The sequence below is a fragment of the Anguilla anguilla genome, chromosome 3 (genome assembly GCF_013347855.1).
Source record: "Anguilla anguilla isolate fAngAng1 chromosome 3, fAngAng1.pri, whole genome shotgun sequence".
Taxonomy (NCBI): domain Eukaryota; kingdom Metazoa; phylum Chordata; class Actinopteri; order Anguilliformes; family Anguillidae; genus Anguilla; species Anguilla anguilla.
In genome coordinates, this window is record NC_049203.1 from 49,179,637 (window position 1) to 49,201,836 (window position 22,200).

At 43.5% G+C, this 22,200-nt stretch overlaps 1 protein-coding gene across 6 annotated transcripts in view; it reads left to right on the forward strand.

Moving 5' to 3' along the window:
• Window positions 1-1,073: 1,073 nt before the first annotated feature.
• LOC118223959 (disintegrin and metalloproteinase domain-containing protein 23-like) overlaps window positions 1,074-22,200 on the forward strand; it is a 33,652-nt gene continuing 12,525 nt past the window's right edge. For 5 of the 6 annotated variants that reach the window (XR_004764536.1, XM_035411078.1, XM_035411082.1 and 2 more), the window contains exons 1-19: window positions 1,074-1,391; window positions 2,316-2,533; window positions 4,658-4,734; window positions 10,601-10,664; window positions 12,775-12,857; window positions 14,140-14,203; window positions 15,572-15,647; window positions 15,941-16,008; window positions 16,498-16,563; window positions 17,213-17,281; window positions 17,655-17,821; window positions 18,134-18,218; window positions 18,302-18,389; window positions 19,144-19,195; window positions 20,947-21,046; window positions 21,357-21,428; window positions 21,535-21,621; window positions 21,936-22,016; window positions 22,147-22,197. Coding sequence is in view for 5 of the 6 variants with exons in the window: in XM_035411078.1 (XP_035266969.1) it covers window positions 1,313-1,391; window positions 2,316-2,533; window positions 4,658-4,734; window positions 10,601-10,664; window positions 12,775-12,857; window positions 14,140-14,203; window positions 15,572-15,647; window positions 15,941-16,008; window positions 16,498-16,563; window positions 17,213-17,281; window positions 17,655-17,821; window positions 18,134-18,218; window positions 18,302-18,389; window positions 19,144-19,195; window positions 20,947-21,046; window positions 21,357-21,428; window positions 21,535-21,621; window positions 21,936-22,016; window positions 22,147-22,197 (1,647 nt within the window). In the remaining variant the exon portion in view is untranslated. The remainder of the gene's footprint in view (window positions 1,392-2,315; window positions 2,534-4,657; window positions 4,735-10,600; window positions 10,665-12,774; window positions 12,858-14,139; window positions 14,204-15,571; window positions 15,648-15,940; window positions 16,009-16,497; window positions 16,564-17,212; window positions 17,282-17,654; window positions 17,822-18,133; window positions 18,219-18,301; window positions 18,390-19,143; window positions 19,196-20,946; window positions 21,047-21,356; window positions 21,429-21,534; window positions 21,622-21,935; window positions 22,017-22,146; window positions 22,198-22,200) is intronic. The other variant, XM_035411079.1, reaches the window with a different exon arrangement.

Consider the following 22,200-nt stretch of genomic DNA (forward strand, 5'->3'; position numbering starts at 1 on the left):
ATTGTGTGAGCATGGCCAATGGGGCTGCTAAGATTGCATGAATTTCATCCCTTTTTCATCCCTTTGTGCAAGTGCACATACTCTGTCAGCCTTGACAGGCATGACTGCAGCAAGTAAACCATCATTGTGTAAACCCCGTTTCCCCACAGTATGTGGCCAACTCGTATGGCATCATGTACACATATGAAAATGTAAATCTTTCCCTCATGTTTCCAGGAAACTGATACAACCGATATCTAAAGCAGTCAAAGGGTTACATACCAGGGGTGTGGATAAAGGGGTGGCATGGGGTGGCACTAGCCTGCCCTGCGATATGATTGGCCACCCCTGATGCCCCTTCAACACTATTGGGCCAGAATTCTGACAATCCCACCACCATTGACTTAGAGCACTGTAGGGGGGATGTAGCATATAGACTTACAAAATGCTCTGAAATTATTAATGGTATTATAAAGGTTTGCTTAACACACCTAATTAATGTGTTGTCCTATCTATGAAAAACAGTTATTCAGTTCAATGCATTGTAAACCAATTTTCAATGCTGTATTTATTTCTGATTAATTTCTCATGGACCACCTTTGACTGGTTATTAGTCCCCCCAGAATATGATAGGCAACACACCTGCTATTATTCAAAGTAGATTTAAGGTGATATCTGTCTTACATGGTGAGAATACAGAGATACTGAAATTGGTGCACTGTATGTGTGTCATTTACAGAAGAACTGTCAACCTATTTCTAGTTTATCAGTTGTGATGTAGTTATTACCAAAATGACCCTCCACACACTTGCACTGTCTGAATTCCCTCCATTTGTGTTATGAGGCACTCTTAACGCAGTGATCTACACATCATATTGCTCAAGAATATTTCTGTTGTATAATACATAGTACACATATTCGAGTTCTTTCTGTTGTATACCCTAGTACAAGCAGATTGTAAGGGAACAGGATGGAGGCAGAGAAATCCCCTTCCTAAGAAAGTAGATTCCAACATTGCATGACTCGAGCCGAAGAGATAGGCTGCAGATAAGGGAGAGGAGGAGGGGGGGGGGGGTGACTGGGGGTTGTGGGTAATATGGCAAAGCAAGGACGGCACATAGCACATGCGGAGCTGTAGCATCAGACATTTGCAGCTGACTCGTTCATCTCATATGGCGGGGCTCCGCCTTCAATCCGTCCCCCGCCCGCTACTGCTGGAGTCCGCTCTATTCATGAAGAATTTCATATCAACAGCACCTCTCCCACAACAATGGGCCTCCACACTGCGCTAACGTGCTAATATCAAGCTTTTTACAACCTTCAAATATGAATCATGCATCTGATATTTCTTCCAAATCTGCTTGCGAGCATCCTTCTGGCCTGGCTCAATCCATTCGGTTTAGCGTCAAATGGTTTGTATAATATTAAATCGTTCTATTTGATAACGTGATCAAAATCGTTAAGTTCGCTCGTACAGTGGTTTAATGTATTTTACCCAGGAATTGTGAGATGCCTCAGTGTTTCATATTTGTTTTTAATCACTGTGTTTTGGGAAGGAAATTTTGTCTTCTCTTGGTTATTTTTAATGCAGAGATTCCTAAACCGAGCTCTAAGCATCTTTGTCCTTCGACTAATTCTATTAAGTTCGACAGCGACGAGCCTTTTGCCTGCTAATATTTAGTTTCAAAATGTCGGTCGATCACTCGGAGGTCAAAGCGTATCGATATCATTTAGCTTGTCGCAAGTTTTGGAAGCGGGCTGATTAGGCTACATTTCTGGCGAACAGAATGAACTGTCTTGGTAATACAAGGGTGGTACGGAGAACATGTCCTATGTACGGTGAATAATTGATGGAACATCTTTTCAATTTAATTAAAAACTGACCTGATAAATATGCATAAAGATGCACGAAAATAAGTACTATGAAAAGCAAAGCGTATATCAGTGTATCATTTATCTAATAAGTATATTTGATTTTCATTGCTAAGTTAAGAACAGTTTGCTTTCAGTCATTTGTCACTCGCTTCTTGTATTAGGCTATGCGGGCCCATGTGATAGAATTGATCATTCATTATAAGTATATATAAATATGTTTGTACAATATGTGTATTTGACATAGTATACCATTTCCGGTGTGCCTAAAAATTATGTTCTAACCTATGGTTCTAACATTCTGGGGATTGGTATGCGCAATTTATATGCGTATTCTGCGGCGACAAACGCTGTAATAGTTGCCATTGGTTTATGTACCTGTTATATTCAATTTCACCTATTTTGTTGTGAAGCAAATGTAGCATTTAGTATTTTGTTGTTGGCATTTTATGTATTTCCTGCAGTGTACACGGAAATAGAGAATGAGGCTGTTAGAGACGCAGTGTCGGCGGATCTTGAGGTGGATACAGCTTCAGCACCGGACAGCGACAATGTAACGCGCCGAACGGCCGAGCATGAGATTACATACCCCTCTAGGCTTATCTACTATCTTAATGAGGATTCTGAGAGCACCTACCATGACCTGGACACTCGGACACGGAACCAGGTCACTGGAAACCAGGTGAGTCAATGGCCTTACTCCCTGTACATGCAACAGTTTCAGTCTGCAGTGGTACACGCCTGTGCATGTGCAAGTGCTGGTACACTGAAAGCCTGTGGGAAGCTAGGGGAGGGGGACTCAGCTGTGAAGTAAGCCCCGTGTAACTGTCCCTCCCCATTCACTGTCCCTCACTCCTCCTTGTGAGAATGGTGCATTGGGATGTACGTCATATGTAGCGTGCTGTGGGATTTCTGTGACCGCATGGGCACGCATAGTCTCTGCTCACTTTCCACAACAGCTTTCACCTCTTTTTCATGCCAGATTGAACTCTACCAATAAACCAACACCATGCTCTTTCCTGCCTGGAAAAAAAGCCTATTAGATATATTAGGTTGGTTCCTCCAAAGGCGTAGACTTGTTTACATACAGTTTGGAAGCTCACCTTGTAAGAGAACAATTGATAATTAAATTATTACAGTGTTGTCTTCTGTTTTCATCTTGGAACAAAGAGCTGTACGTGTTTATGTGTATGTGCTGTGAACAGGGGTAGGTGTGATGTCAAAGTAGCCATGTAGCTCCAGAGACATTCACATGCATGCTGGCACTATTAGACTTGTTACCATGTAGTTTAGGTTTGAATCCTGGGTGTAGCATTGGTGTGATGCTAGCATTGGTAAGGTATGCCTGTGCCTACTTTTGGATGTCAAGCCAAGTTCTACATTTAATCATTTAATTAGCCATATCATCAACGTGATCAGACATTTTAGCTAGATTTCTTAATAAGCTCACAAATTTTAGTTGGAAACAGAGAAGTTTCCCTGTATCAAACATTTTAATGTGATCTGTACTGAAACAGTATTAGAGCATACAAATAAGTAGATTTCTGAGTCAAGATAATTAATGGAAACAAGAACCTGAATGCCCCTGGGCTCTCCAGGAACGGATTTCCCTATTACTGTGTTATACTGTACTCTTAATCCACCTTTATCTTCAGCTTGTGCAGATTCATAGGTTTTTAGATTGCCTCAGTAAAATGGCTAATATTTAGCGAGTGTGCCTTTTGGTTAGCCTTTTTGGCTAAATTTTATGTGTGTGTGCCAGACTGTATAGTATGTTAAGTTCTCTGTTCTGTGCTTGCATGTTATGCTATTTTCTTTCTTCCACGTTCATAATGAGCGCTGAAACAAGCAAAACCAAACATTTTTGTGAGAGGCTGGGAAAGTAAAAATGTACTGCAGTAGGATGTAGTTTGTGCTTTATTGCAGATGAGAAGCAGACGTTTTCATGCGCAATAGAAATGCTTTGCAGCTATACAATTTATTAGAGGGGATGTCCATCCAAAATCATAATTTGTTGTTCTCTGCTGGTGTGACCTGTAATTAATTCATAAAAACCAAATCTTTATTCAAAAGACTATTTAAAATGCTGATGTAATTTGGATATAACTACTCTTTTTATATTTAGGTAAATTGAGGTGTTTTTTGAATTGCAGAATACTGTTTAATGGTGACAAATAGGCCTATATTGTATTCTCTAGATGACTGAATCATAATATTAAGACTGAAGGTTTTGAATTCTGTTTTACTTGAACAGCTGTGTCCATTAAATCTTCTGAATCCATTTTTTACAGTGGGGGAAAGGGCAAATTTTTATGGCCAAGTGACATCATTTCTTGGGTTGTTTCTTTATTTGACTCAAGTGTTATGTATGGCACATTAGAAATGAGATGTATAAATTATTATTGAGGTGATGACCAGAATATTAGATCATTTTTGCCTGTTCCCCTTTAATGCCCCTATGATAAAAAATAAACAAATAATAATATGGATATTTGTTACTTTTTTCTTTTGCATTTTCTGCTGGCTGTAGTTTAAAAAAATGTTGCTTAGAACCTTTATTTGGGGGAGGGGGCATCCATTCCTGGAGTACGTTTCAAAATTTCTGCATTTCCTGATGACAAGAGAGAGTTCTTGTGTCCTTATGAGTTTTGCTGTGTTATAATCTACGGGTAAGCTAGTTTATTACAACTCCCCCCCCAACACGCACACACACACTCGCACACACACACACACCCACACACTAACCCTCCAGGAATATATTATGCACCCCTGACCTGTACTGTCGATTGTCTCTTTTCTCTTTTAGGCGGTGCATCTTGCACAAACCAGTTTTCAGCTTGAAGGTTTTGGTTCCAGATTCATTCTGGATTTGACGTTAAACAAGTAAGTGCCGTGTATTTCATGCTCCTGCCAATGGGCAATTGTTCAATATGAAATGTAATACCTAAGCGTACTTTGATGGGAATATTGTTAAATTGATTGACATCTGTGTATGTTAATGATTGGAGTGCTGCATCAGGTAACCAGGCGCTGTGTTGTGCACAGTGCAAGCTATAGAAGGCCACTGTAACAGCACTGTCGCATAGTGTTAAGCACTTGGGCTTGTAGCCTGGGGTTAATTCCCAGGTGGGGCACTGCTGATGTACTCTTGAAAAAGATCCTGCATGCAGAATAACTGTGCAGCTGTGCCAGATACCCCGGGAAAGAACAAATAAGCAAATAGTGAATGTCACTTGAAGATTTGCTGCTTCCCCCCAGACCTGGCTTGCAAAGAGCTCTTTGTTATCCAGTGCCTGAAACTGGAATAGTTCAAGTGTCTTTTTTCTGTGAAGCATACAGTTTGCATGGACATAGTCTCTTGGTATGAATGCCACGTCCTGCCGAGGTTGCACAATTGCAGATGTTGGGAGGACAGAAAACCCATCCAGAAGCTATTACAGTAAATATTCACGGACAGTGGTGCGTATCTGTATGAGATCTCCTGTTGTTCTTACTCCTACAATACAATAGGGTCAGAGTGGAGAGCGTTCCATGATGTTTTGATGCGTTGTCAGAGCTTGACCTAAGTGCTTACGGCATTGCATACCTGGGGAGAGACTAGAAAAGGTGTGGCCTGTTGTGAGAACACAGCGTTCTTCCCTATAACAGTGATACTGATCAGGGTGACAGGACATTTTAAGAACAGACATAGCAGAGGAAGCATAAATTGTGTAATCAAGAAGCTCTGCTACTGGGGGATAGGCAGAGCAGCACCTAGATACCCAGTAGATATCTCAGTATCTATCTGTGAATATACACCATCCACACACAAACCCCATACACACACACACACACACACACACAGGGCAAGATAGGTTTCTCAGCTGTGTAAGCTGTCTTCATGCCCACACTGTCTATCTCTGTCCTCTGATAAAGGCTTTCAGTCAATGCTGCTGGCACTAATTAGCATTTACACACATTAAAGGGCCTTAATTGCTTCTCTGGCCTTCTCCATGAGACTGCTTAGGCGTCAGGAACAGACAACTGCTTTGCATCACTGCAGTGATTGCTGGTTGTGCACCCCATGTGAGAGTGCACGCATGTATTTATGTGTGTCTGGACGAGTTGGTGGATGTTTACAAACATGCATTTGTGCTGACACTAGCAGCCTTAGGCTATTTATATGGGTATGTGTTCTGCCAATGGGCACAGCTGTTCTCTTCCATTCTGGGATGATCGGGGACATGTTTATGCTGATACTACAATTTTAGAGCATTTCAACTGAATCAATCATGATTTTAGCATGACACGTACACTCAATGGCCACTTCATTAGGTACACCTCTCTGGTACCAGATAGAATGTTCATTTTGCCTCCAGAACAGCCTGAACTATTTGTGGCATGGATTCAACAAGGTGCTGGAACCATTCCTTAGGGAGATTTGTCTACGCTGTCTTGATAGCATCACACAGTTCCTGCAGATTTTTGCTGCGCATTCATGCTGTGGACCTGCCTGTCCAACTCATCCCAAAGGTGTTCTATTGAGCTGAGATCTGGTGACTGTATAGGCCATTGGATTATACTGAAGTCATTGTCATGTTCGTGGAACCAGCTTGAGATAATGTGTACTTTGTGAGAAGACGCATTATCTTGCTGGAAGTATCCACTGGAAAATGAGTAGACTGTGGTCATAAAGGAATGCACATGGTCAGCAACAATGCTTAGTTATGCTGTGGCATTCAAACGACGCTCATTTGGTATTAGGCAGCCTAATGTGTGCCAAGGAAATATTCCCGCACCATTACACCACCACCAGCAGCCTGCACCGTTGACACATGGCAGGATGGATTCATGCTGTTTATGCCAAGTTCTGTCCCTACCACCTGCACGTCACAGCCAAAATCGGGATTCGGCAGACCAGGCAGAGTTTTTCCAGTCTTCAGTCATCCAGTTATGGCGATCACATGCCCACTGTTGCCCCATCTGCCCGTTCTTAGCTGACAGGAGTAGAACCTGGTGTGGCCTTCTGCTGGTGTAGCCAAACTGCTTCAAGGTTGGATGTGCTGTGCATTCAGAGATGCCCTTCTGCACACCACTGCTGCTGACAGCTGTTATTTGAGCATTTGTAGCCTTTCTGATAGCTTGAACAAATCAGCCCGTTCTCCTCTGACCTCTCTCATTAACCGGGGGTTTTTGCCCTTGGAACCGCTCACTGGATCTTTTTGTTTGTTTTCTTGCGCATTCTCTGTAAACTCTAGAGACTGTTTTGCGTGAAAATCCCAGGAGGGCAGTTGTTTCTGAGGTGACTGAACCGCCACGTCCGGCACCACCAATCTTACCGCGAGCAAAGTCACTTAGATCATGCGCCTTAGCCATTCTAATATTTGATCAAACAACAGATAAGCCTCATCACCATGTACGCATGCTTTATATATTGAGTTGCAGCCAAATGATTCGCTGTTTAGAGGAGCAGACTATTGGCATTAGCAAACAAGTGTAATTAATTAAGTGGTCACTTTTGTATATGTGTATATTTTGTTTTTTAAGTTGGTGCAAGCATTCTCTTTTTGACTGACCAATGAAGAGATGTTAGAATTAGAGTTAGAACCTTAAATCATCAAGTTATGGTTAATATAAATAATTATTATTCACATTCTTCTGCCCATCCTGACTTCCTTTTAGATTATGTAATACCATTATCTTATTAAACCTTTTGTGTGCTTGATGATATTAGTGTTCTTTCAAGTTTGTTGAGTGTTTGTGTAGGCCTCTAGCAATTTTGAAATGTTCAATTTATATTAATATGAATTCCTCTTTTGATATTGTCTGTTTTAGATGTGTTTCTTTTTTTTTTGTTGTTGTCATTTTCATCTACAGACATTCTATTTAAGCAATATTGCTGAAAACAACTGAGTGACAAACCATCTTCAGTCATTGGGCCATTTGTGCTTTGGTGTGATTTAGTCTAATTCATCTCGCGACATTCAGTTTTAGTCTCTGTGGTTCTCTCTGTTTCACTGTCTGTACTCAATATTATGGATAGAATCAGTGTAATTCCATTCATAATTTTACATTGAAAGCTCACTGGTGAAGTTGTATGTAAGTCATATACTGTTTTTTGGACAATTGCTTCCCACAGCAATGTGATATGCAGAAAATCATTTTTATGTAATAATGAAGGAAGGCACCGAAGTCAAATCAAAGTAGGTTTTTACGAGTGAAAACAAATGCTCTGAAAATAGAACAAACAATAGGCTAACAATAGAATTTATCATCATATCAGACAGAGCATTCCTCACAATTTTCATATTATATGGTGGAAAAATATGGTTTTATTAATGATGATTTCAGTTTTAGCAGATGCACTGTTCTATAAAGTGTGTGAATTTTTCTTGTCTGTATAACTATTAATCTCATTCAGTATTTTTCTCACAGTCTGTATTAGTCTCTCTATCCTAGTAAGTCTCTAAGCTCAGTTGTGTCTGATCCATCTGAGTACCTCAGATTCAGCCACCATTTGTCCTTAACTTTGACTAACAACGAAAATCAAGAATTGCTATTATTTTTCGGTTTCAGTAATATTTTGTCAAACTGAGTTTGTGAAGAAAGAATTTATTTGTCTCATAAAAATGAAAAATGTATTTTTTAATATATATCCTTTCTTAATATTTTATTTGTTGTATTAAAACTGCCATAGGGATTTTCAAGTTGCAAAGGTGCAGCTATTTCTGATTCTTGGATTTTAATTCCTTATGAGCATAAAGTTTGTTAAGTCTTGTGTGATTGAATTGCATTTGCTTGTAGAATGGCTACATATGTTTGATTTAATCTATGTGAGTCCATACAGTTTTTTACCCCAAGCAGTGTATTTGCGAGTGCTTTTTTTGAATGAGGATGCACTATGGATGTGCCAGAGGAAGGTTTTTGTATTTATCATAACAGCTTCCAGAGCCAGGAGCCTCCTGCAGTCGCTAATGTGGCACTGACTTCCCGTCTGTGTCACATCAACTATTCAAGAGTCACTCAGAGAGACAAGGGCAGGGTTCATGTACGGATGCGCACAGTTGCACACACACATGCATATGCTTACAGTATGCACACACACGCACACACACAAGCACATATACTTGTGTATACTCACACACACACACACACACACATGCAGACACACACACACACACACACACACACACACTCATACAGGCACATTACACATACATACATGTGCACTCTCCCCTCCCAGTTTCATCCATCAGACTAAAAATAGCCTGGCCCTCAGAAAGCTCTCAGAGACATGGCGCTGCTGCTCAGGCGCTCCTCTGTGCAGTCAGCATAGTCCCTGGTCAGCATTCCTGCTGAACACTGTGCACAAGCTCCACACAGAATGTGTGTGTGTGCGCACAGGCATACTTCTGTTCTCCAGGATAGGTCTGAATGTGCAGAGCAGAACAGTCCTTTACATTTCACCAACGAGGTAGATAGAAAACTTTGCAAGGGTAGCAAAAAGAGCTGTCTCCAGGATTCATTTTTCAGCCAACAGAATAAGTCTGTGGAGTGGCCCCAGGGGGAGGAGACTTTTAGGGCACTGAGTCAGTCAGTGATGGGCCTGGGGGAGGATCCTTACAGGGCACTGAGTCAGTCAGTGATGGGCCTGGGGGAGGAGCCTTATGGGGCACTGAGTCAGTCAGTGATGGGCCTGGGGGAGGAGCCTTACAGGGCACTGAGTCAGTCAGTGATGGGCCTGGGGGAGGAGCCTTACAGGGCACTGAGTCAGTCAGTGATGGGCCTGGGGGAGGAGCCTTACAGGGCACTGAGTCAGTCAGTGATGGGCCTGGGGGAGGAGCCTTACAGGGCACTGAGTCAGTCAGTGATGGGCCTGGGGGAGGAGCCTTACAGGGCACTGAGTCAGTCAGTGATGGGCCTGGGGGAGGAGCCTTACAGGGCACTGAGCCGGTCAGTGTTGGGCCTGGGGGAGGAGCCTTATGGGGCACTGAGTCACTCCGTGATGGCCCTAGAGGGCAGCTCCAGTGTTGCAGAGGCTGCAGGAACAACTCATATAACATAGTCTACCACAGAAAGAGCCCATTTGAAGAGGGGAGGTGTCATTTTCTTTATGCTGTTGCTGGTTTGCATTTATGTCATCTATAAATGATATCTGGTTAATATATGAATGTTATGTATATATGCATGTATACATGGCACTTAAAGGACCCCTAATCCCCCCCACTGTCTCTCTCCACCAGACTTCAGACACGGTTATTCATGAAGAATCTACACTCTTTCTCCTGACCGCACGTGTACTTTAGCTATTTTTATCATGTTTCTAAATTGCTTCTACTAGCTGTTCACTCTCTTTGCTCCCCCTGCACGCTCTCTCTCTCTGTCTCTCTCTCACTCTCTCTATTTTTTCCTCTGTTCCCTTGTTCATTGTGGTTTTTATGATAAATGCAGTAGTTCTATTTCTGCCTTCTGTCCAGCTGCCTCCTGCTTTACTTGACAGTGTCCCAGGCAGGCAGTAGTGGTGGGACCGGTAATGTTGGGGGGTCTTGGGTCAAAGGGCTTGGGGGGCTGTCTGGGAAGTACAGCCTTCATGCCAAGGTGACGGTGTTATGCACTGCAGTCAATGTTACAGTGAGGTACACCAGTCTACAAAAATATATTCCCTGTGAGAATGTCCCTGCACTAGACTGGAGCCGGATTATCCGACTTCTTTATTAAGAAAAGGGCAAAATATTTGAAGTAACTGCTGGTTTTAATTTCTCTTTTACAGTGACTTATTGTCTTCTGACTATGTGGAAATCCACTATGAAGAGGGCAAACCAGTTCTTTCAAAGGTAAGATTTCCCTGAGCGGTGGAGCCTGCTTGGTTCCTGTTTGGTTGGTAGAGCACTTTGAATAGGGCGGAGCCCTGTTGCAGATGGCCTGAGGGGTGCTTGGCCAGGACTGTTAAAAGGGTGGGGCAATGACACTAGGTATATCAGCGGTGCTGTACAGAACAAAATCCTCAACGTTTTCCAGTGGAAGCTGCTGTCCTATTTTGTCTCCATTTTCTGTGCCATTCGGAGGTTTTCTTTCCCTTCCAATTTGTGACAAAAACTCATTATGATCCTATTATAAAATTTGGAATTCAGCCATTAAAGCATCTGCAGTCCAGAACTGATGCACTGTCTGCCAGTGGCAGCTGTGCGAGCAGGGCATCTTGTTTTGTCCAGTATATGTCTTGTGTCTTCTAGACCGAAATCTAAAATTTGGTTTGTGGAGCTAATAAATTAATTGCACTGGGAACACAGTGCAGACCTATTCTTTTTATCCTGTCAATCAGTGCTGTGAACCAGGAAGAGAGAGAGAGAGAGAGAGAGAGAGAGAGAGAGAGAGAGTTTGAAAGAGGGTGATAGTGAGGGAGAAGGGCAGAAAGAGGGAGAAGGGGGGAGAGACAGAGAGAAAGAGAGATAGAGAGAGTTTGAAAGAGGGTGATAGTGAGAGAGAAGGACAGAAAGAGGGAGAAGGGGGAAGAGACAGAGAGAAAGAGAGATAGAGAGAGTTTGAAAGAGGGTGATAGTGAGGGAGAAGGGCAGAAAGAGGGAGAAGGGGGAAGAGACAGAGAGAGAGAGATAGAGAGAGTTTGGAAGAGGGTGATAGTGAGGGAGAAGGACAGAAAGAGGGAGAAGGGGGAAGAGACAGAGAGAAAGGGGGAGAAACGGCTGGGCGCAGCCTCTTGCAGCAGATGCTGAATCAGGAAACGGGGGGGGGGGGGGGGGGTTGGATATGGCAGGGAGCAGCTGACGCAGCATTGCTTCACTGGTCCTGCAGCTGCTTCCTGGGACATGAGTCACGTGACGAGGGTGGAGAGCTCCTCTGCAGCAGCAGTGCAGCGTGGACATGAGTGAGGGCGTGGAGCCCGTGTCCTCTGCTCACCCCGAGTCAAACAGCACTGCTGCTGATGGATTGAGTCAGTGTGGAGGGGGCTCTCCTGTGTGCTACGCAATGCAGGAGGCCTGTGCCACTTGCTGGGGATGCTTGCTCTATAGATCATCCAACAGCTTACTGTACCTAATTAATAACAAAGGCTAACTGTACGCTTAAGAATTTCTCCTCTGCACACAACAACCATATTTCACAATAAACGTGATTAATTTGAATATATTTTAATGATGAACAAATATATAGACCTATTATGTTAAAATAAGTGGGAAAACTCTTCTGTCAGACTTACATTCACAGTTTTCTCAACTGTTTATGGACAAATCTTGAAACAGAATGTCATAAAGAGTTTTCAAAACAGTCAACACTTAACTCACTCAAAACAACAACCACATAACCAGCCATGGTTAGAGTAGGTAACAGAGGTAGAGGTAACAGTAACTACAGATGAAGAAAGCAAAAAGGTTTCTGTAAAAATGATATACATTCATGACATTCTGGTGGCAGCTGATTATTAAATAATATTCCCCAGGTGAGGTATTAATCACCAATGTTTGGGCACAAAGACATATTTTTCTTGATTTGGTCTGTACTCCACAGTTTTAGATTTGTAATCAAACAATTCTCATTCTCATTTAAAGGGTTTCATTTACACCTGTAAATGAAATTATTAGTATGTTCATTAAACCAATATTTTACCGTTTGGTGGCCCAAGGTTAAAAAAAATTGTATGAAAAAGGATGCTGTCTGAGTTCACTAATGTGCCATATGTTCACCGAGCAATCGATGGCAAAATCAACTTGCACAGTTTGTATGAAATATCCTTCATTTGTGTCCATTTAGCAGACACTCTAATCCAGAGTGATGAGTGCATCTGTCTGAGTTACGTGAACATCATTCCCACTCCAGCAAGTATATGAGCAGATGCTCATTAATCAGTGCAGTTGCTTGTTGTTCATATTTTTTCACTGTGCTGTTCCATGGCTTGCAGCTTGTCAGCACTGGCTCTCTGTCTACTTGCAGGGTGGGGAACATTGTTACTACCATGGACAGGTGAGAGGGACGGAGAACTCACGGGTGGCCCTGTCTACATGCAATGGGCTCCAGTAAGTGTTATTCTGTGTGTGTGTGTGCGCGTGTGCGTGTGTGTGTGCGTGTTTGTGTGCGAGACACCTGCATGTGGGCCTATACAACCCCCTGAGATTGACATGGTCTTTAAATAATGTCAGCAAGCGCTACTACGTATAATTTACAATGTCACAACCTATTTTCAGGAACGACAGGAAATTGGTTTTAAAAAAAAACACACACACAAACAATTTAGGCAGGGAATAATTAGAACCGCCTTTCAAACATGAACGGGCTTGCACACTGTTTGCACCTTTTAGTCATGAGTGACCTTCCTCTGTGCTCAGAGAAGCAGAAAAAGACTGGAGCATTTGAAGAAGGTCATCTGTGATTGTAGCATCTGTGGCATCTGCTTGCTAGTGTTTTTTTTTCCAGCAATTTCCAGGAATTGTTCAGTAGTCTGTCTGCAATTCTCCTTTTACTCTCTCTGTTTCCTTTTGTGTTAAGCTAGGTCAGAGAGTTCTTATTTATATAGTCCAGGGGTGGCCAAGGAGAGTCATATCTGCGACCTTCTGTTCTTAATTACTGAATGAACCCAATCATTTCCAAATATTAGACAATACGTTCCATGATAAATGTATGAATGGGAACTGAAGCCTATTCTATTGTCTCTGTATCCCTGGCACTCAAATCAAGGCCCTCAAGGTCTGAGAACTGCTGGTCTTCCACCCTCCCTTTACCTGGGAGTCAGATGTGAATACAGTCTGACCAATCAGCAGCGCTAATTGTTCAGTTAATTACCTGGGGGAAAAGGAAACCTGGGCTGGATTTGGATTCAAGGTCCAGATATGAGTATCCATGCCCTTTATGAAATATTTTACTGTGAAAAAAAGGAGAAAACTACTGTGGAAATTGATGGAGGTTCATGTTGAAGCAGTGGAATGGGCCTAAAATGATTACTGGACATAACGTATTATGAGAAAAAGCAGAAATGGGATAAATAGATGGAATGCCAGTTAGGTTTTTCACCATCTAACACTGTACTGTGGGTCATGATAAGTTTCACCAAGTGGCTATTCCTCTCATGACCAAATTCCTCGTCTGTGCTTCATCACTTTTACAACAGGGTGATGATGACTCTAACTTTCACTCTGACTCAGAGCATGATGGTGATGACGGTTTTTCGGAGTGTCCAGCTGTCAGTCTGTAGTGAAGCTGTGCGCTTTGTGTAGAATGTGCCTGAACAAAATAAAAATGTGTTCTTGTTCTTTCTTTCTCTATCTCTTATTCCCTTGATTTCTGTCTTTCTCCTTCTGACAGTGGAATGATGGACGATGGACACTATGTGTACCTTATCGAGCCTCTGCAACAGACTCATTCTGCAGTAAGTGCTCCTTGCTCTTTTATCAATTTTGCTGCTTTTTGGCTAAATGGTGAGTGCATTGTCTGAAGTCAGTTGGTGTGTAATTTGGTAGTTATGTTGCACCCGAAGGAGTAATTCAACGGGGTGAGTCATGTTTGGATGTGGGAGAATCTTGTCTGTGGCACTTACTCATTTGCTCAACCAAATAGATAGCAGGAAAACTAAAAAGTGGTCATGTAAATTTTGGCATATCTTTACAGGATACTGCAGTTTCAGTTGACCTGTACTTCATACTGGTTATTTTTTATAACCCCAGACGCATCAGTCTGAACTCACATGTCAGATTGACTAATCATGTCAGTCGGCCTTTTGCTGATCTTGCTGAACTTAGTGAAAAACTGACCCACTTTTTAAAGATAACTCTCAGTTGCAGAAGCCGTGGCCATTGCAGGGGTGTTGTTTGTCTCTCGTTTCAAAGGAAAGTCCATGGCTGCATTTCCACAGCGGCAGTAATGCCCGGCGCACTAGTGTGTTCCAGTCTTTCTCGCTATTACACAGGCACAGCCACTTCTGACCTTTGGCGCTGCTTTGGCCACGCCCTCTCAGTGCCTAAGCCTGCATTTCTGGTCCTTATAATTCCGCCGGTCCTGGTCAGGTCAGTCAGTGCAGAGGGGCGTGGTGTCATGATCAGCCCAGTGCCCTTGCGAAAGTGTGACTGAAGCAGTACCGAAGCACGGAGGTGTCTGTGCAAAGGGGAGAAGCAGTGACACGCGCTAGCTGAATGGGAATGTCTTAATCGTGGCATTGCTCAAATCGATGAGCCAAGAGGAGACAGCAAGAGTAAAGGCATGTCACTGAGTTATTTAATTATTTACTAATGTAGTTATTGCCTTATGTGCCAGACTTTATATTAGCATTACTGCATTATTTGAGTAATGACCTAGCTAGCTAGTGAGAAGGTGCACACACCGTAAGAAGTAGAGAGGCACAAATGGGCATCCTAATCCAGGCTCTAATTACAGCCTATGTTGCTATTTCTTTGGCTGGATCTAGTATAACAGCAGAGGCCAGAGTACTCCTTTAGGACAGAGAGTTGAAAACCCCAGGGCTTCTAGGCGCATGTTTAACATCCTGGCTAATGTTTCTGGGCTGTAGTTCCTGCTCTTTCAACCCTAAGTGCATACTGTAGCAATTAAGTAACATTTACAACTAGCTGTTTACAGGAAGCGTTCTTCAATCCTACACTACCATTGATTTCTTGTCTCGAGTTAAGAGTAATCATGCTTTTTCAAAAGGCAAAAATTGATCAGTGTTTAGGAGCAGCTTTGCTTAAATTTGCTGAACCCCTCTACTTTTCCACATATTGACCTATGACCTCTGACACCTCAGGACACAGGAGCAAGGCCTCACATAATGCGCAGGACTCCCTCTCAGCAGTGGACAGAGGATCAGGACGAGGACCTGGGTAAATCTGCGTTCCACCTGGCCAAATTCTACACCATCCTGTTCCTGCTTTCTTTCACCCCCACACTCCAACAGTCTCATTATGCAAGCAGGACTCTATTGTGATATACTCCTTTTCTCTAAAAATATTTTACCAGAACACACACCTTTCCGCTTATACCCTCGCACCCTTTTACCTCAGAGCTATTTTAGTCCCCACACCCTTTCATCCACACATTGTTTTAACTTGTCGCTCCTATAATTATGCACTCTTTGAGTAAACCTTGGGTAGCGTCTGGCCTTATCTTTCTGCAGCTGACGAAGAGCAGATACTCTCCGATCTGGGAGACATGTCATGGCTGAGGCGCAGAAAAAAGCGAGCGGTGAGCATCTATCTGTTACGCTGAAAAATATCTCTGAGCAGCACAGTCCACTAAACCCGACCCTGTCCTCCCTCTCAGTATACACATGCTGTCCTTTAGTACTGTCTGTGATAACAGATCATGCTAATCCAAATTCTATATTCCTGTTTTAAACACAGATATTATTAATACTGAGCTGGGATCCTCAATCTTATCCAGAAAGGGCCGGTGTGGGTGCAGGCTTTTGTTTCAACCAAGCAGTAATACAACTCATTCTACTAATAAAGACTGTAGTAGTTGATTAGTAGAATCAGGTGTGTTACTGCTTGGTTGAAACAAAATCCTGCACCCACATCGGCCCTTTCTGGGTAACATTGAGCACCTCTGATGTAGAGAAACATTAATAAAGGTGGATATTCATATGCAGCTTATTCATTTGTAACTCAAACTTTTTCTTTCCTACTCTTTCTCAGTAACTTTCTTCCTCTGCCTTGTTCTCTTCCCTTACAGATGCCACGCAGTGTGTTTGAGGAGATGAAATATTTGGAGATCATGATTGTCAGCGATCATAGCATGGTGGGTGAACTCAGTCAATAGCATTACACGCATCAACTAGCCTGTGAAATATACTCAGAAACCATGCATCCTGGGTTGGTATAAATGTGAAGTTTTTCTTTTTTTCGCTTGGCTGAAACATCACAGAGGTGCAAATTTGAAAGACAAATTCCTCCTTTCAGTGAGGTAGCAGCCCTAAAGCAGCACTGTTTCAAGACCACAAACAGGGGGCGCTGTGTTCCCTATCGGTTGGACTCTGTCCTGGCTTTATGATGCAGGGACAGCACTGTCCACTAGAGGGTGCTAAACATCACTGTGTGCTGGATAAATGGAACAACAAACACACACACAGTACGTGCTTCATGTATTTCATACTATGCTTATGAATCTTTTTTTGCAGCGTGAGTAGCAAAAACACTAGCGACTTAACATAATGGCTGATCTAGTTTATCTTATAGTTATGGTAAAATGAATGTGCCTGTGCATGAGCATATGCATGAGTATGTATGTATCTACACATGAGAGGATGTGGTCCAGAGAAAAAGAATGTTTTAAAGAGAGATTGGCATAGTGAAATTAATTTCTGTTTTCTGGAAGCATCTCAGGTTCACAGTCACTGGGACACCTTGTGTCCTAATCTTCCTGTTGCTAATTATTTTTCTCTGTGCAGTTTAAAAGACACAAGACCAAGAGGCACACCAAGAACTTTGCCAAATCAGTTGTCAACCTGGTGGATGCTGTGAGTAGATCGATATCTGTCCTCCTTGCAGTTCCAGAGAGCAGAATGGAGTGTGCTGCATTTGTTTGTACCCCTGCAGAAGAGATGCTCCCCTGTCTGTGCAGTAGCCACATACGCTGCCTCCCAAAACCCTTCCCTGTTACTCCTGATACTGGCTGTAGTGCTATGACGTTGCAGCGTCTGTGCAGTAAAGCACCCCCACCCCTCCCCACTGTACTGCATTTCTTGTGTTGTGTGCTGACTGCGTTGTCCGCCTGACACCTGAGGTGACTTAGACCCAACCGTTCTTCCCCCGTCTCTGTGCCATCTCCCTTTCTTCTGTCTCTCTGTCACTGTTGCATCACTGTGACTCCGCCCCTCCCCCTGGTGGCAGGTCTTTAAGGACCAGCTGTTCACGCGAGTGGTCCTGGTCGCCGTGGAGATCTGGACGGACAAAAACCGCATCCCCGCCAGCGTGCAGCCCCTGGACATGCTGCGCGACTTCTCCAAGTACCGCCAACACAGCATCAAGCAGCGCGCTGACGCTGTGCACCTCTTCTCGTAGGTCCCGCCCAGCAGCCACAACCCCGCCCCCAAAATCAGTGACTGCCCCACCCACCCACACTCTGCTACTCATCCTCACACTGCAGTCAGGACTCATGAATGTTTTTAAATCCCTTCGCCTTACGTTACCTTGCAGTTCATTGCTTTATTATTATTTTTTTTAGCTTTGGTACTCACAAAGTCCCATTAAAGTCTCATAACTCACATTGGTAATCTATTTTTTTCTCGTCTGCCATTTTAAGTTATAATTTCTGCTTTCAGTTATTTGAGAGGGCTGAGTCTTGTTGTCAACTGCTGTTATTTTGGCAGGAATGTGGCGTTTCGGTACCACAGGAGCAGCGTGGCTTATTTTGGGGGCGTTTGCTCAGTGAATCGAGGAGTCGGGGTCAATGAGGTGAGACTCTGTCATCTGCATAAATGGCCGTTTGTCATAAATGCAGTCAATTGACGGGAAACTTGTCTCTCTGTCTCATGCAGTATGGCACTACGTGGTCGATGGCATCCTTTCTGTCTCAGAGTCTGGCACAGAACCTAGGCATCCAGTGGGACCCTTCACCCAGGAGAAGTACACAGTCAAACTACAATAATGCACATCTGCTCACATCTATTATACACAGTCCCAAGCAAATCTGCATATCTGCTCACATCTAATACACACACTCCCAAACATGTCTGCACATCGGCTCACATCTGCATGCAAAATACATATTCACAGATATGTTCAAATCTTGCACCTAAAAACTCACCTCTCCCTCACTTCTGCCAGGTCTCTGTTCATTATACGGACTGACAAATTTGACATTACCACCCTTTTTAGTCTCTGTTCAGCTGATTTTGTATAGAAACACAGTAGACTTATTCTCCTTTACAAAATAGATATATGGTAAAGGGTAATATATGGTATAAGAAAGCTTCCTGGTATGGGCTTTGCGAATAAACCAACGATCAGTTACTCCTTCTGATGAAGCATCATCTTGTTAGAGGTTGTGCTTCAACTCAACTATTATAATATAACAGTGGCTAATGCTCACTGGAACCCCTCAGGAGGACACCACTCTCACTGACTGTAACTTCCAGGTGCTCCAGAAGAGTGTCTGGAGTTCAGACTACAAAGTCCTTATTAACACAAGACTGGCAGAGTGCACTGCAAAAGCACACACACACACGTCTCCATGATAAATGAGCTGGTTCCTGTATAAAGAAGACGTGACCACAGGTTGCCACGTGTTGACGGTGAATGGGTGCAGTTGCTGTAATGCTTAGACTGAAGGCAGTCATTTGTAAACATGTTGATTTGTGTTGGGCTCTCTTTCTGGCAGAAGAGTGCAGCTGTTTGGATTCATTTGACGGCTGCATAATGGAGGACAATGGGTAATGATCGCTCCTGCACACATACACACTCACAAACACACACATCTGCATGCAGAGGTACACACATGCTTACACACACACACACACACACACACACACACACACACGTGCACGGACACACACATGCACCTGCACACATACACACTCACAAACACACACATCTGCATGCAGAGGTACACACATGCGACACACACACACACACACATGCACCTGCACACATACACACTCACAAACACACACATCTGCATGCAGAGGTACACACATACACACTCACAAACACACACATCTGCATGCAGAGGTACACACATGCGTACACACACACACACACACATGCACCTGCACACATACACACTCACAAACACACACATCTGCATGCAGAGGTACACACATGCCTACACACACACACACACACACACACATGCACCTGCACACATACACACTCACAAACACACACATCTGCATGCAGAGGTACACACATGCGTACACACACACACACACATGCACGGACACACACATGCACCTGCACACATACACACTCACAAACACACACATCTGCATGCAGAGGTACACACATGCTTACACACACACACACACACATGCACCTACACACATACACACTCACAAACACACACATCTGCATGCAGAGGTACACACATGCTTACACACACACACACACACATGCACCTGCACACATACACACTCACAAACACACACATCTGCATGCAGAGGTACACACATGCGTACACACACACACACACACGTGCACAGACACACACATGCACCTGCACACATACACACTCACAAACACACACATCTGCATGCAGAGGTACACACATGCGTACACACACACACATGCATCTGCACACATACACACTCACAAACACACACATCTGCATGCAGAGGTACACACATGCTTACACACACACACACACACACACATGCACGGACACACACATGCACCTGCACACATACACACTCACAAACACACATGTGTGCATGCAGGGGTACGTACATGCTTATACACACACACACATGCACACACACTGGTACCCACACACATGCACACACACACACACACACACATATGCATGCAGAGGTACACACATGCGTATACACACACACACATGCATGCACGCACACGTGCACGCGCACACGCATGCATGCACATTTACACACACACACACGCACCAGCACACATATACACACACACGCACCTGTTCACGCGCACACTCACACACACACACACACACACAGTGTAAAATTGAGGCTTTAATAGTAGGGTAAGCAGAGAGAGAGGATGCTGACTGTCCCTCCCCTACCACCCCGCTATAATGACAGGGTGTGTAGGGGTTGGTCTGTAAGTGGCAGCTGTTTCACTGAAGGGTCGTGACCGCGATTTGCATGAGAAAGTGATTCTGACGCCACTGTGGCATTGCCAGTGTTTCCTTCAGTAAGTGCTTCCTTTACCATCACATCATAGTGAATTTATCCTTCCCTGCAACACCCCATTCAGAAGGGTTTTTTTTTCATTCTGTTGTTCTCAAATAGGCCTAAAATTGACTGTTAGAATTACTCCACTCGCCTTACTAACACAGTGCGCAGCTGTTGCTCTGTCACAAAAAACCTGTCAGCAGCAACCTTCCTACCTGTACAGTAGGATATCCTTCTGTCTGTGTGAAAGCCTTTCGTTCTGCTTGTGCCCTGAGTCACGTCTCTGTGTCATTGGGTCTGTGTCTGTTTGTCCGTGCCAGAGTGCTGCACCCACGCAAGTTCTCCCGCTGCAGCATCTCTGACTATAAGGAGTTCCTGTTAAAGGGTGGAGGATCGTGCCTGTTCAACAAGCCATCGAAGGTGGGTCTGCACACTGCTGCATTCAGAGAAAAAGGACATTTTTTCATTTATATAGCATCTTTCTACAGCAAGCTTCACAAATTGCTATACAGATCATTAAAAACTATCACCATAAGCCCATTAGTACACACACAATAGAACGACAAACTGAGCAATGCCATCTCTGAAATGCCTGTCTGTGCAACCAGTTTTTAAAATGCCGTTTATACCTGTTCACTGAGTTCTGTCAGTAGAGCTATGAATTTGCCGCGTACACTGGCCAGTGATAGGGAGCACTTCAGTGAAAACGTTACATGTTGTGTGCTGACAGCTGTTCGAGACCACAGAGTGTGGTAACGGTTACGTGGAGGTGGGGGAAGAGTGTGACTGTGGTGGCAAAGCGGTAAGCTAAGCCAAGTGCTACTTGATATTGATAATTCATCAAAACTAGCACTACCAAAGTGCTTACGAGACCCCGTAATGCATGCGTCTATGTGTGTGCATTTCAGGAGTGCTACAAGGAGTGCTGTAAAAAATGCTCTCTGTCAAATGGTGCTCACTGCAGCGATGGGCCTTGTTGCAACAACACCTGCCTGGTAAGAGTTATTCTGTTATGTCAGTGTATGTCAGCGTGTGTATGTGAATGTCAGTGTATGTCAGTGTGTGTGGGTGTATTTTCAGTTCATGATCAGTGGATCTGTGGGTCAGTGTTTGTTATAATGATTTATGTAAGACTCTTCATGATCTCAAATTTCTCTGTGGTGACGGTAAGGAAACTAGCTTCAGTCTTGGTTCACACATAAGCTAATTCAGTTATAACCTGTGTGTAATCAGTGTGAAAACATGTGGAGTAAGACTCACTCTCTTTCATTTCTCTCTCTCTGTCCCTCTCTCTTTCTCTCTCATGTAGTTCTACCCACGAGGGTACAGTTGTCGCTACTCAGTGAATGACTGTGACATTTCAGAGACTTGCTCAGGCGACTCAGGGCAGGTGGGTCCCACTGCATGGATCCTCCTGTTCATTCCTATCTGTTTATTAATGTAAGGTTATAAATGTATATATAAATGTAAGTTTACTGCTTTGGGTACAAGAATGATTTATCTGTAACTACTTTCCATAGTGTCCTCCCAATCTGCATAAGCAAGATGGCTACTCCTGTCAGCTCAATCAGGTA